The sequence below is a fragment of the Vanessa tameamea genome, chromosome 15 (assembly GCF_037043105.1).
Source record: "Vanessa tameamea isolate UH-Manoa-2023 chromosome 15, ilVanTame1 primary haplotype, whole genome shotgun sequence".
Taxonomy (NCBI): Eukaryota; Metazoa; Arthropoda; class Insecta; order Lepidoptera; family Nymphalidae; genus Vanessa; species Vanessa tameamea.
Window position 1 is genome coordinate 10,679,200 of NC_087323.1, and position 15,818 is coordinate 10,695,017.

General features: G+C 30.5%; 2 protein-coding genes across 2 annotated transcripts; one reads left to right on the forward strand and one right to left on the reverse strand.

The window, feature by feature from the left end:
- Window positions 1–1,797: 1,797 nt before the first annotated feature.
- LOC113402112 (ecdysteroid-regulated 16 kDa protein-like) lies at window positions 1,798–10,659 on the forward strand. Its single transcript, XM_064217165.1, has 4 exons — window positions 1,798–2,017; window positions 9,688–9,801; window positions 9,998–10,116; window positions 10,430–10,659. The coding sequence occupies exons 1-4, from the start codon at window positions 1,951–1,953 to the stop codon at window positions 10,571–10,573; spliced, it is 444 nt and encodes a 147-aa protein (XP_064073235.1). The 5' UTR covers window positions 1,798–1,950; the 3' UTR covers window positions 10,574–10,659.
- Window positions 10,660–12,515: 1,856 nt separating this feature from the next.
- LOC113402103 (uncharacterized) lies at window positions 12,516–15,816 on the reverse strand. The gene is made up of 3 exons (XM_026642221.2): window positions 15,667–15,816; window positions 14,955–15,436; window positions 12,516–14,736 (listed from the first exon to the last, which is right to left on the reverse strand). The coding sequence occupies exons 2-3, from the start codon at window positions 15,425–15,427 to the stop codon at window positions 13,902–13,904; spliced, it is 1,308 nt and encodes a 435-aa protein (XP_026498006.2). The 5' UTR covers window positions 15,428–15,436; window positions 15,667–15,816; the 3' UTR covers window positions 12,516–13,901.
- Between the last annotated feature and the right edge of the window lie 2 nt (window positions 15,817–15,818).

The following is a 15,818-nucleotide window of genomic DNA, read 5'->3' on the forward strand; positions in this document are numbered from 1 at the left end:
GCCATTTGAAAATAAATTTTAAATTTAGACTCACCTTGCGTATGTATCATATTTATAAATATATTTAAAATAAATTAATATTTATTATTCATTTCTTCTTCACATGTTAACACTTTTAAACTAACTTTTTAACTAAATACTTTAGTTTAAAATACGGCTAATTTAAAATAAATTTCACCGCAGAATTCAATTTCGTTGCTTTTTATTGTTATAAAAGGATACCAAAACGGTTGTAACTAGTCTTCAAGCATAATATTGCCTCACACGCTTAATAGTTAATTTTTAAAATGTAGTTTCACTTGCTCTCGCCTAAATAAATCAAGTGAGTTCAAACTCGATAAGAAATTAACGAAAACGTCAATTTACATGCGTAAATCTGTCAAAAGTGTTACTCGTACTACCAAAATGTCGAAAACCGCCAGTTATTTCGACTTCAAACTCGATAACGTTAATTATAAAAACTCTTACTATCGATTTTAGTTCCTCTGCGTTTACGCTTGGGGCGCTGATAGGATTTGTATGAAAAGAAAACCGACAGTAAATTGCTTGAAGTTAACTGTCAAACTCGTACTAAGGTACTGTTTGTAAGTATAATGTGAGTTGTTGTCTATGACACGCTTTGATCAGGCACTATCAAAGGTAACACAGATTTATATGCACACATACACACAACCATCGTTCTTGTTATTATTTTAATAGCTAATGAGAATCGCAAGAAAATTTTATACAACTTTTTTCATACTTTCTACCATAATCTATGTTTGTCTAATGGACAAATTTTCAAATTTCAAATCAAAATAAAAGTCAATTTTTTTAAGTAATTTTTTTTAAAGCGTTGTTTTCAAAACATTTTATACATATTATATTAGAATTTATTGTTGCAGTAGCTTAGAAGCAATTCAAAAGCATAATATTAAAAAATTAATGGAAATCTTTTATTTGGCAAACCGTTTGATTATACATATTTTTACGATGTAGGTACGTTTGTAAGGGTTATCTCTGGATTAATATTTAAAATAGCTAAACCGGTCAGCTTTTTTTTCTAACATATTCACACACATATTGCTTACAACCAATTTTTAAGAAGCCCTCACTTTGACTGAATGTGTCTAGACGATTTAAGCAGGAAGTTAATATTATGAAATTTTCGTAAATTGAATATATAGAAGGTTAGGCGGCATTGACACATCTAACTCGGAGCTCGCCTTCGTATTTAAATCTACTACGTTTATTTAGAATATCGTCGTGTTCTGGGCCGATTTGGCTCATTTCAAATGACATTATATAAAAGGAATTATAAAAACATTATCGCACAATTTAAAAATAAAAAAAAAGACACGGATTTTTTTAACATTACTAACAAGACATATCTAGGAAAAAGATTAAAATCACATACGTATATCACAATGAATCATTATTTTATCATTAGTAACCAAAATATTTGTTTACAAATCGTCCATCGGTAATAGTTATTCGCATCGTGTCATTGCGATTTTCCTGAAACGTTGGCGTGGTTACAATATACTTCCGGTGGCGTCAAAGAGGATATGAAGTAACAGAAACGACTTCGATGTATTTGCTGCCTTATGCAATAGACATTTTAATTTTTTAGTCATGAATTAATATTAAAATATAACATATTTGACAAAATTGTAAAATGAAGATGTTAAAAACATGTTATTTTAAATTTTTAGTTAATTAACCCTATCTTGCCCCTGTCTATCACATGTGATTTATTATTTTTTAACCATTGTGTCTCCAGTTTGGACAAAATGAGAATGAAAAATTATTGTGATTATTACAAATATTATCTATTCTTTGAACTGCGCGGGCGCGTTATAAAGAACCATATTATAAGGACGCAACACACAGTCCATCCGCTAGGTCAGTCTGTCGCCAACGCGCGAGTCGAACTTACGTTAGCGCGCGAATTTACTCACGTCAAACAAAATGTTGTTTTTAATTACTGTTGCAGTGATACTGGCCAGTGCGCAAGCTAAATTTTACACGGACTGCGGTATGGGTTTGCTTTTTTATTTAAAAACATTGAGTATTTATAACAGCAGCGATAATTTATAATTTGTTTACAATTGAAGTAAAATAAAATAAACATTCATTATACTTATTTGATAATTAATCGGCTGTATACGTTACGATTTATGTATTTGTTCGCCTCGCAAAAATTAAAAGAAAACAAGCAAATGATTCATTCAATTAAACACGTAAAAGACGTATTCTTCTCGTCATGCTTAATAATCAAATTAATAAATTAAAAAAAAATGTTTATGATCAATGAACCAAGGCATCGTCATATTGAAATCAAATGAAATAAAAGAATATATTATTTCTGACGCGGTGCCATTGATAAAAAAGACAAAGGATTTTTCTTGTAACTTTTTTTCGCTCTCAATCTCCGACTGTTTATTTGTTTGTACTTCATATTTTTTTAAGATTTATATATGTACATACTCTGTCGAAAATAATTACCTAATAGTGTTATTTTTCAATATATTAAATATATGAGGCTACACAACGCACACTGTGGCATAAAATTGAATAAAAAAAAATTACAAAGGTGTTGCGCAGATATATGAATATACAGGAACAAATTCGTTTAATAATAGCTTAATCTAGAAATACGAATATTCATATTGTGCGGATATGATTGTTTACCTAAATATACAATAATCGTATTTTTTGTACCGATAAACATACGAGAAAAATCCGGATCGCCAACTACAGAGTTACATACCCCCGGCTTAGATAAGGTACGCCCATTAAAATATAATTCAATGTTCTGATAAGAACCTTCTATTAAAATAAAAGTACAGCTCGTATTCGTTTTAGTCGTGGACTTAAATTACATAGATTTATATTCCTTTAATGAAAATAAAATTTTAAAAGTTCAAAAGTTTTAAAGACATTTGTATTTTATTAATCATCTGCTTTAATTGCATATTTCAATACTAATACAATACGTGACATAAACAGGATATTTTTTTTAAGGATATAACCAAATAATATGTAGGTATATATTACAACAAAAACATGATTAGAATAATAACATATAATATAATAACCGGTTTTAACTGGAATTATTAATAATCATACGAACTGAACAATTACGAGTATTTTAGTAAAAACAAATTATAGAAAAGAAAACCCTTAAACACTATGTTTGATTATTATTAGCTATATAAGTCACGTGCCACAAATATACCTAATTAGTTAAAATATCTGTAATTGACTTATTATATACTATTATGCGTCTCAACTGAGAACTAAAAATACCCTATTAGGAATATGCGTAAGTAGTTAAAAAGTAGTAATTGTCTATGAGATCATCTTATTGTCTTTGATAAGATTTATTGTCACTATATTTGGCTATGTATACGTAAGATGTATGTTATAATAATAACGTATTTAGTAAATTAGATGTTAAATAAGACTATTAACTGAATAGGGATTATTATACACATCCTTCTAGGGATAAAACGATGCTATAATGATAAAACGTCACCCAGTGCGTAGCCTAGTAACAATTTGCTTGCTTTAGCAAGCAAAGGCTCGCCATTAACGGAGAGGAAGTAGGAATGGCTGATTTAAGGCAGAAAGATCGGTGCTTGACTCAAGATGGATTCCGGATATTGATACAAAACAAATAATAATAAAATAATAATTTAATATCATGTTTAATGTAAATTTTAAATTGCCTAATGCCAATGCATTTTCTTCTCTTGAAGAGAAAACAGACCATAGATTTACGTATTTCACGCGATTTTCTAATAATTCAGCTATATAAATATGAGTTTATATGCTTAATATATCTCAATTTTTTTTTAAATACGACACTATTACACTAAACTACTTATATTCACATTAATTTTACTTTAAAATTTCCGATAACAGATTCGTCGACGTTCAAAACGCATTAATTAAATGTTAACAAATACAAAAGTGTCAAAACTGACATAACAAGCCAATAAAAACGAAGTTGACAATTAAATTTTAAGCTTAATAGCTGAAAAAAATCGGATCCTTATTCCTTAAAAAAATAAGTAAAGATATAATATTTATATATAATATTTATTTATATATAAGAATCACGATCGCCCACAGAAGATGGAGCAGTAAAATATATTAACCATTCCTAGAAGAACGGAAATTATCATAGCCCGACAGGAGCCTGGTTGACACGAAGACTTCACATAGCTATCAAAGTTCATTAATGCTCAATTAAAAAAAAAACGATATTAAATATATTTTTATGATATATACATTTTTTTTCCCAAACCGAAAACCAAAATTTTAACCTGAAATACCAATACTGCAACTGTTTATGATATTGGGTTTAATTTTGTTTGATCGGTGATTTTTTTAAATAAAAGGACGTGTAGCTAGTACGCATGTTTATTTGAAACTAAAAAACATTGTTAATAAGTGGACTGTAAACATGTATGTAATCTGTTTTAACATTCCGCCCGCCAAAGAACATAGTTCTTTAACGACATTTTAACAAAAAAAAAAAAAAAACTTAACTCATAGATGTAAACACGCATAAACTTAACTCCTTAATAATTGTAAATAAAACTAATGACAAATCTTAATATAATAAATCTTAATGATATTCTAGATGTAAACACATTAAAGTATGTATCGAACACAGAACAATATGAATAACATTGATAAAGATCAACAAACACAATTATCTATATAAACTAGAACTTTTACAGTAAATTTAATAAATCAATCTTATTTAGTTCAAATACAAATTTTGCTCACTGGACGTTTCAGTTCTCCGGTTTTACACATTATAGATACGACACGAGTTACATTATCAGGTCCAGGATATTTGTTGATAATCTTACCAAGTAACCATTTAGCTGGCGGTAAATTGTCTTCCTTTAAGACAACAATATCGCCTATTTCTGGTTCATCACGTTTAGTGTTCCATTTACACCTTTGATTCAAATTAACTAGGTATTCCTTATACCACCTACGCCAAAAATCTGTTACAATTTTTTGCGTTAATCGCCATCTATCTAAACCAACTACATTACAATGAGTGTAATCCTCATCTGCAATATTTAACAATGGTTCACCTACCAAAGTGACCTGGTGTCAAGGGTAGAAGGTCATTTGGATTATCACTCATTAAAGAAATCGGTCTGGAATTTAAACACGCCTCGACTTGCGCCAGGACAGTGGACATTTCCTCGTAGGTAAGGGTATTATTTCCCACTACCTTTTTCAAATGGGTCTTAGTACTGCGTACTGATGATTCCCATAACCCACCAAAATTAGGTGAGTGGGGAGGGATATAGCGCCAGGTGGTTTTTTCTAAAGAAAGTAATTCTGCTATTTCTCCCGGAAGAGAAGATTGGGCATTATTAAACATGTCTCGCATTTGTTTATCCGCACCGACAAAGTTAGTGCCATTGTCACTATATAAATCATGACAATGGCCTCGTCGAGCTGTGAACCTCCTAAAGGCGGCAATAAAGCCTTTGGCAGTCATATCGGTCACTGCTTCTAAATGGACTGCTCGTGTCACCATGCATACGAAGATACAAATATAACTTTTGTAAGACTTTGCTCCTCGACCTGGTGAGTATCTGATAAAGACAGGGCCACAGTAGTCCACGCCAGTAGACTTGAATGGTTTACTAGGTTGTACCCTTGCCTCTGGGAGCAAACCCATAATTGGAGTAGTTTTTTTTGTTGAATATCTTAAACAAATAGTGCATTCTCTAAAATATTTTTTAACACGTTCTTTAGCACGTAAGATCCAGTACTTGGCTCTTAGAAACTTTAACATAACTTGTGGACCACCGTGCAATGTTTTTTCATGCGCATGCACAATTAAAACCTTGGTAAATTGATGTTTACCAGGCATAATTATCGGATGTCTTGTATCATAACATGCGTCTGATTGTGCTATGCGTCCACTGACTCTTAGTATCCCTTTCTGATCCAAAAAGGGGCAAAGAGATCGTAATTTACTCTTCTTAGGGACATATTCTCGAATCTTTAACTGTTTTATTTCGAATGAAAACTCACGCTCTTGTATTTGTTTAATGCATAATAATAATGTTTCGCTCATTTCTCTTGGTGTAATAAATTTAGGTAGTTTCGGTCTAATATCCGAGTTTAATTTAAAAATCAAAAGTCGTCTACAATATGATACAATTTTTAATAGTTTATTTAATGATGAATATTTTAACCAAAAGAAATCCTCTTAAACATCAGATATAACAGTTAGAGATTGGATTCGTTCATCTTCATGAGTGTTTTGAATTAGTTTCATATATTTACTTTTTATATACAAGTCACCGGGCGTCTTCTTAAACTCAGTAAAAAAAACTTTTGTTCTCGTACGGCGGCCGGAGATAATAATCATTAAACACTATCCGGATCGATTATGGACCAAATGTTTATGATATTGGGTTTAATTTTGTTTGATCGGTGATTTTTTAAATAAAAGGACGTGTAGCTGGTACGCAGGTTTATTTGAAAACTAAAAAACATTGTTAATAAGTGGACTGTATACATGTATGTAATCTGTTTTAACAGCGACGAACAATTTAAGGGTCACTAAGCATATTAAATGGTAATTATTTCATTCTGACCCAAAAGAATATTTCCGGGGTTGCGCAATAAGGATTTGCTGTTGACATTTTATTTGAAAAGGATTGTTAATTTTTTTTTTGTTTACAAAGTAAAAAGTAATTACAATTTGCATTTTGTACCATAATAAATAATCTATGGTTCATAGATTAATTTGTATACTTTTTTATTCATGTTATTTGGCTTGATATAAATATTAAACGACTGTAAAAAATAGATAAAAAAAATATAAATAATTTTTTTTTTTATGTTCCGGTTTTAAGGGTGAGTGAGCCAGTGTCATTACAGGCTCAAGGAAAATATTATCATAGTTCCTAAGACTGCTGGCGCATTGATGGTATATGGGATTTTTAATATTTATTTCAGTGAAAATGGTAAACAGAAATTGGTTTAATAAAATATATAAACTTAAATAATTTATCGAAAACAATATTTTTTTATATTTTATTTTTATAATTAAATAAAGAGTTAAGATAACGAAATACGTAAACATGTAAACAGAAGTTATTATTATCATTTACAACATTGTTTTTGTACCTAAACAAAGAATATTTACGTGTGATAATAAAATTATATCGACAAATAATGTAGAATATAAATATCACCATGAACCGCTAAAATTAAAAAAGAAAACAAATTAAGCGGTCAAAAATATTGGGGCATAGATACGTTAATAATAACAAAAAAAATATAAACAATAAAGTTGAAATAGAGGCTTAGTAATTTACATCATCGCAAATATGTAAAAAAAATAAACTTTTTGTCAACTTATATAATAAATAATCTGTAATTTTAACATTTGCGAAATCATTAAAAAAAACCTAATACCAAAGATATTCACACAAAGACTTTATTTCATATAAAACAACCAACATATGTTCATAATTTCAACTTGGATTACCATAAATAAGGATTATTGATATTGTCCCTTTTAGCACCAAGCCACTTTAGTTTGTTGTTTAAGCTTATTATATACTCTAAAATTTATCATTCTTTGTCATTAGAATATTTAACTTATTAATTAATGGCACAGACTAACTCCAGCCATCATAATGAACCCTTCATATACTTTTCATAAATAAACTTTGTTCATAAAACTTTAAATACTTTGATATATGATGGGTACGAAAAAAATGCAATTAGAAACAAGTTAAAAAAAAGTATAAAAACGAAATGTACTAAAATTTTATACTTTACGTACATACAATCAAAATCAAAATCAAAATATCCTTTATTCAAGTAGGCTTTTACAAGCACTTTTGAATGTCATTTAACATACTATTAAAAGTAAAGCTTCCACCGGTTCGGAATGTAGATTCTACCGAAAAGAACCGGCAAGAAACTCAGTAGTTACACTTTTTCAACATCTAAAAATACAGTCATGTTAGTTAAATACATATATGTATGTTATGTCTCCTGCCTGGAAGTCAACTAGCACAAGTTACTTTAACTTACTTTACTGCTAAGTTAAAGCAACAAAATATAAATTTAAAGGACTTAATTATAATTCAAATTTTAATTTAAATTAGTGTTTATTTGCATGTATACAGTTACCCTAATTAAAATAGTCCTCTCCGAGGCATGGGAACGTAACGCTGCTAATGCTCCAGTTAACAAATAGTCTATACTAATATTATAAATGCGAAAATACGTCTATCTGTCTGTCTGTTGCTCCGTCAAAGCCAAACTTCTAAACCGAATTTGAAGTCAACACCAACTACCAACCCCTAAAACGCGTATTTATAAAATCTCAGTCCCTTTTCATGTTAGTTGTGGGCTGTACACGTGTACATATTAAATGTACTTTGAACATCTTAACAATTTTTTATCCCTGAAAGTATTAAATTAAAGGTATAAAAACGGTATTAAATCTATATTAATACTAACGAATATTATAAATCAAATCAATCATTACGTTACAAGTATTTTTTTTAAAGAAATATAACAATGCCCTAAATTAATTAGGGAATTACTAATATTCCTATTTACCACTCTGTTTAAGCTTATCGTTTGTGTTAAGGCTGGTTTACACTTTGATTAGTGTGAGTGCAGGTGTGTAGTGCGAGTGCAGGTGTGTAGTGCGAGTAGTGTCCAATTCTTGTTTAGTGGCTCTGTTTAAATTGGAGGCTTTACAGTTGTAAAGGGATTCATGTTTTAGATACTCCTGCACAAATTTATAGGTTGTGTCTTCGGTCCACTTTGCCATTTTGTACAACAACAAGCGTCCGACGCTACACACTAAACGCTAAACACTAAACACTCCTGTCCATACTTGTTTAGTGGCAGGCACGCTGCGAGTGAGGGGGAAGGGAGGCCGCGCGGGACGTGGCTACTCGCAGTCCACTCGCAAAAGAATAGAACACGCTTCTATTCACTTTACTACACAGCCTACTAATCACCTGCACTAATCAGTCGCTGTCCACACCTAGTCACTAATCACCTGCACTAATAACCTGCACTTGCACTAATCAAAGTGTAAACCAGGCTTTAAGAGTGGGGACGACATTAGCCCAAGGGGTCAGGATCGATCCTGCGACTTTTTACATCGCTGGGCGGCCCGTAAACCATTGCGCTATTGAGGCTACTTAGTTATACTATATTCTAATTATTATTAATTCAGTTTTACTATTCCAGGCTTATTCTTCGTACAATTACATACTTAGAACGTATATATTAAATACACGTGCGACGTTCTGCGAAAACAAGCTACAAATTAAATGACCCTTGAATACTATTATGTAAAAATAAACTTTATCGTCTACAACATAAAATTGAAATTAGTCCGCTAGCCGTAACAATGACTAATAGTAATTGCATTGTGTAATACTGTGTGTCTACGAAGACCGCGTTAATTGCGTAATCTTTTTAGATTTGTGACGGAACAAACAATTTAATACATACATTCTATAGAATAATAAATAATTGTACTTAATTAAAAATACAATGTAATTTTTACCGAACCCTAATTTCGGCCTCTACGGATGTGCAACCTTATAATCTAGCCATTAGATCAACGAGCTAACGAAATGTAATCTTAAGTGCAAATCATCTTAATTTCAGGTTCAAAACTAGCGACGATTCAAAAAGTAGAGATCAGTGGGTGCGCTGAAGAAGCTAAGGAGTGCATTCTCAGGAGGAACACCAATGTATCTATTGCCATCGATTTCACGCCCAGTGAGTATTTATTGTTAATGCATGTAATATTCTAATCACAGTATTTTAACGTCGACTAAAACCGGAACATGATTTCTAAATAAGACATGTTTTTGTGTTTTCTATTTCTGAATTGATGAGTAAAAAGAACAACCTTCATATTTCATTAAATTACTTATATAAACGTATAATAATTTATTTTAATTTATCTTTATAGCTGTGGACGCAAAGAATCTGGAGACTGTAGTCCACGGTATAATAATGAACCTGCCCTTTCCCTTTCCACTCCCACAACCAGACGCTTGCAAGGATAGCGGACTAGTTTGTCCAATCAAGGTAATTTAATCTATGCAATTATCTCAATAATATTTTTCATTAATCTTAAATCGAATTGTTCCTTTTGTATAAACTAAAAATTATAGATTTTTTTTTGAAGAATTGATATGGCTTATATTCCCTGACCATTACTACTGAGTTTTCATGTGCTTAACATGTGTTTATAATAACGTGAGCAAACTTGCGTGTCCGATGTAATTCTGCATTTGTTTCATGTGTTGAACCAAGCATTGAAGCAGCGTAGCTCCAAATGTTCTCGATAAGAGATGTTCTCTATGTCGCCGATTAATTTCAATAAACAAATATTTTACAGTCTGGCGAGAAAGTATCCTACAAATCATCGATGCCCATTCTCAAATCTTACCCCAAAGTGAAGGTGGATGTCAAGTGGGAATTAAAGAATGATGATGAAGAAGACTTGATCTGCGTGATCATTGGGGCCAAATTAACTAAATAATAAAACTCTTAGCTAGTATTTACTCTATTATAACACTTGTTTATTAGCAAAAATAAAATAAATACATCTAATACTTTTACAATATCCTTATTGAGATTACAATTAAAAAAAACAACCTCCAAAAATTTTTTTCTTTTATCTTCTATATGAACAAAAAAAAATTGAATTACTGGCCGATTGTGATGATACTTTAGTAAATCGTTAAGCGTACAGCAGAGACAGAATCTGCTAAAAAAAACATTTATCCGCGCGAACCTGAAAAGGATTGCTAGTATTCCTATAAAAACGTTTAGGTATTGGAATTAATTCTGATAAAGCACTGAATGCTAAAAAATAATAGTACTTAGCCTTTTAGTAGGACAAGATATCAACAAGACAATAAGTCTTAACAAATGTTGAAATTAAGTCATTTGCGCTCTCTTGGCATAAATAAAAACCATTTTAATGTCTACCTACACATACCTAATTGATTCGAAATCATTTTCAATTTATTGGAAAATAACATTAGAATTATATTAAATAAATATCAATAAAATAAATTTAACCTAAAAATAAGTAATAATTTAAATGAAACATATGCAAGTTTAGTTTAAACAGTTTGTTATTGTAATAATAAGATAAATGAATGAAAATAAAACTTTACCTGAGAAAAACCAGTGTACTTATTATTATTTTTTATTTTTTCCAAACAGATAATACTTATTATTCTTGTGTGCCGATTTAAAGGTTGAGCAAATTAATGTAACTACAGGCACAAGGAACGTGACATCTTATTTCGTAAATGACTCATGGGAATGTAAGGAATCGTTCTTACATTACCAACGTCATTGCGCGATGATGTCTGCCTACATATTTTAAATAAAAAAATGTTGTTTAAAAATGTATCACTTGCAATTATTAGCATAATAAAATTAATTCAAGTGAAATGGGATGTTATTAATTGATGAAGTAGCGCTACTCAACGTTAAATTGATTAATATTTAATAAATTAAATTAAACAAATATCGAATTTTAATTTTTTTACTGTCTTAGTTGTCTCGCGCACACTAAGACATCTTGTAAGCACGAGCGGCACTTACTCATACTAAAAGACGATGATAATAATTTAATGATTAGCCTATTCCAATGGCAGTAGGAAAAAAGATAAACAAACCTTAGATTTACGTATTTCATTTCTATGCTAATAACTCAGCTATATTGTGAACTACTAAGAGTTTATGATTAACATATCTTTATTTATAATACAACACTATTACATTTAATTACTTATTACCATTTAAACTTTACGTTCAGTTAAGTCGACGTTGAAAACGCCATATTTTCGCAAATCCATAGTGAATATCATAGATTATTCAAGCTCTCGACCAATGATATCGCGTTAATTTGCTGTCAAATGTTGTTTATTTGGTTTTTCTCCTCTTATAGTTGGAATAGAGTATATAATGGTGCGCTTTCGTGAGTCAGTACATGGATACATTACTATATTAGTTTAAAGTCTGATATTTATAGTTATTCTTGAACACAGAATCTTAAAAACTCCAAAAAAGTTATATTTTTATGTTATTAAATGAAACAAAGGTAATAGTTTATAAAATTTATTTCTCACTTATTTCAAATTTATAAAAATAAACTTTAGTGTCAGCCTTGTGCTATTTACTGCTATTTGAAATGCCAACGGTTATGTTGAGTCATAAATATATTTTGACTAGTGGTCTTTTAATCCATATATAAAATAATTTTTCAAACAAAAAGGTTTCACAAACATTAAATGTTAGTTATAGTTAATATTGCCAGATACAAAAACATATCAAATTGTATAATAATTAAAATATGTACAAAATGTTGCCATTCCATTTTTATCAATTCTGGAGATTCAGTTATATATCAAATATGTTTTTATTTAGTTAGTATTTTATGTTTATGCCCAAAAACTAGCATTGATAGAAATTTAATGTTGGTAAACATGTAAAAATTAATTAAAGTACAAAACAACAATATTGCAAATGGCATTAATTCATAAATTAATACTTGTGTTAATATTAATAACATTGTTTTAAGTATTCAATCTAATACAGATGAACGTGCATTATATTAAAATAATAATTAAAACTGTAAACTGAATACTTCGTCTTATGGTAAACTAGTTGTCGCCCGCGGCTTCGCTCGTATTTTAGGGGTTGGTTGTCATGTGTTAGGCGAAAAAAGTAGCCTATGTCCTTCCTTGGAGTTCAACTTTGCTTCATACAAAATTTCATCAAATTCGGTAATTGGTTTGATAGTGAAAGAGCGACAGACAGATAGACAGACAGAGTCACTTTCACATGTATTATTAGTATATAGATTTCCTCTAAAATAGCAGACAATATCTGCATCTTCATAATCTAAACGACATAATTGATACGAATTTCATTTCATACAAGGCTTGTCACAAAATCATATTCATAACAATGAAGCTGTCAATTTGTCGATATGAGGATGCAGCAGTGAATAGTCATATAGTCATAATAGGATATAGATCCTCCTGACAAATTTCGCCCACGGCAAAAATTCTCAAGGGAGATTAGCCGGTTGGCTGCTCAGTTGAGCAGGGTATCAGCTAATAAAAGTACAATCTATATTCCCTACTCATAATCAATGAGTCGCCAAACGCGACACGAACGTAAAAAGTTCAGACGCAGAACTGATGACTAACTTCTTTCCGAGACATTAAATTACCTTTTAACGTCCATACTTCGGATTGCTATTCAGAATTTCTCGACCCAAGGATTGCAACGAGCATCTCATCTGCGGCCTTATACACTAGTACTTTATACATAAACATACAATGGGATTGTCAAACAGCTTTAAAAGCCAAATATGCAAGCATATACATATATATATTACAACGAAGCTGCATCTTCATGTATGGATAATGTATTATATATCATGCCAGGTGTAGATGTAGATTCAGATCTACACCTAGTGTCTATATTTCTCTTGAATTTAATATAAAAATGTAATTTTTTATAGAAAAAATAACTATTAAAGGTATTAAGTAAGTAAATGTTAAGCCATGCAAAAAAATTAGAGAAAAATAATTGAAATATGCCTACTGAGGCTCTACTTAACTTCAATATTTTTGCTTTAAAGCAATTTGCAAATATCAAGCAGGTAGATAAGATTATGAAATATAATATTTCTAGATTGACAAAACTAAGATGTCATATAATTATGACAGCCAATGATAATTACTATTATTCACTGCTAAAATAAGTTGTGCTTCAGGTTGGCTAGTACCTTAGAAAACTTTTGATAAATTGTGCGCTTTCAAGTTAGGCCACAAAATATATCATTTTTTCTTTATAGAGCCTTTGCATCTACAACAAAGCTGCTGACCAGTCTTATCTTTCTTAAAGTGTATATTAAATTCTTGTTTAAATATCTTTCTATACATGGACTCTTTGACAGGAACTATATTTTCTTTATCACATTCCGTGGCATACATATTATACATTTGTTTTATACTTAAGTTACATTCTAAATATTGCTTCTTTCTAGAAAACTGTTTAATTGGTTTCGAGTCAACTGTACTAAATGACGTAATGTGTTTCCTGACCCTGTCTTTTATTTCTGAGGGCAGTGAATGTGTGCTTGCTTCAGACAAACCTCTACCATCAGGTTTTGGTAGATTCATATCGGATTTACTTAAATGTACATTGTAAACTGGTTTCTGAGATATTGCTAAAGTACCCAAGTAGAAATTTTTACAAACAGTATACCTAACGGCTCTCACTAAAAAGAAGTATTTGAAAGAATATTTTCTTTTGTGATCACTATCTAAAATTTTATTATGTTTTACATAATTTCTTTCCGTTGTATTAAGCAAAAAATGTTTTTTCTCATTTGCATTTAAAGAATAGAATGCGTTAAATATGTGTTGTCGATCAATGTCGTTAATTCTTTCATTACATTTATATCTGCATGACTTTAAGCAGTCTTTAGTATTGCGTACTTGTCTCTCAGGTACATATTTTCCTCTTCTACTTATGTAAGCTTCACCTCGTTGGTGCTTCAGTTTACGTACATTGCAAGCCCATTTGCTAGGATTAGGAATCTGACTGCGAGCACGCTTTTTCATAGACACTATCTCCACTTCTATCTGGTTGTTATTTTCATTCTTACAACTGTAATTTAAAAATCATCAATACATAGAGGCTTATGAAATTTTATAAGAGAAAAATAATAATTACAAGAGTATTCATGCACAGCTATTCTGCAAATTCAACATTTACTTTTCAAGTCAAATTAACATCTAAAGTTGATTAATGCTAACAAAATAGAATTGTTTAACACATTATTCAATAGTGTGGGCTTATTTTAAGTTAACAATTTTTCAACTTACTCGATTTCCTTCTCATTTACAACCTGAACCTCGGGCTCAACTTTAGCAATTACACATTGTGCATCCTTCAAAAACGTTTCATACTGGCTGTAATATTGTTGCTGTAGATTATTTGTGATTATATGTTGCTTAAACATTGGCACTTGTGGCAAAATCACATGAGAAGTTATTTGAAGCTGCTGTGACATATCTGCTCCTTGTAAAACCTGTGACTGCATTTGAGTTTGCAAAGGTTGTACGTTCTGCAAATGTATCTGCTGACACGACATCACAGTTTGGTTTTGTGATATGAGATGTTGATTGTGTATATCATGAATGTGTGAAGACACTGGTATATGTAAAGATTCTGAAGTAATTGTTTGTTGGTAAGAAAGTTTTCCTTGTGAATGTAGCGAAGGGTGAATAGATACTGACGGTGGGTACACTTGTACAATGTGAGGCAAACTCGCCGGTATTGTTTGAATTTGGTCCATTGTTGATATCTGAAAATTTTAGATATCACAGCAATTGATTAACTTGTATTTAATACATGTGCGAATATTTGCTTTAAAACATTTAGGCTAAAAATATAAATTAGAGTTGAAAATTATAATAAAATGATATCATAATGAATGTATAAGTGATATGTGATTAAATAACAATACTTTAATAGTCATTAATAAAACATGATTCAAAGTTGACGAACTTTATGACAAATACACTTTTGAAGTACCTTTTAATGCTTTTAAAGTATCAGTAAAAACACAGTAAATATACTTATCGTGTAAAAAACACTTATTGTTTTATTTACAAAACATCTCTACTTTGCTAAAGTTCCATCTCAAAGCAAAACAAAACAATATGGCGGATACTTATGTAAAACCG

Excerpts from the sequence above, each read along its gene's own strand:
- LOC113402112 (XM_064217165.1), top strand. The coding sequence starts at position 1,951 with ATGTTGTTTTTAATTACTGTTGCAGTGATACTGGCCAGTGCGCAAGCT. Across the intron at positions 2,018-9,687 it reads TAAATTTTACACGGACTGCG|GTTCAAAACTAGCGACGATT; the intron begins GTATGGGTTTGC and ends TCTTAATTTCAG. Across the intron at positions 10,117-10,429 it reads GACTAGTTTGTCCAATCAAG|TCTGGCGAGAAAGTATCCTA; the intron begins GTAATTTAATCT and ends AATATTTTACAG.
- LOC113402103 (XM_026642221.2), bottom strand. The coding sequence starts at position 15,427 with ATGGACCAAATTCAAACAATACCGGCGAGTTTGCCTCACATTGTACAA. Across the intron at positions 14,737-14,954 it reads GTAAATGAGAAGGAAATCGA|TTGTAAGAATGAAAATAACA; the intron begins GTAAGTTGAAAA and ends TTTAAATTACAG.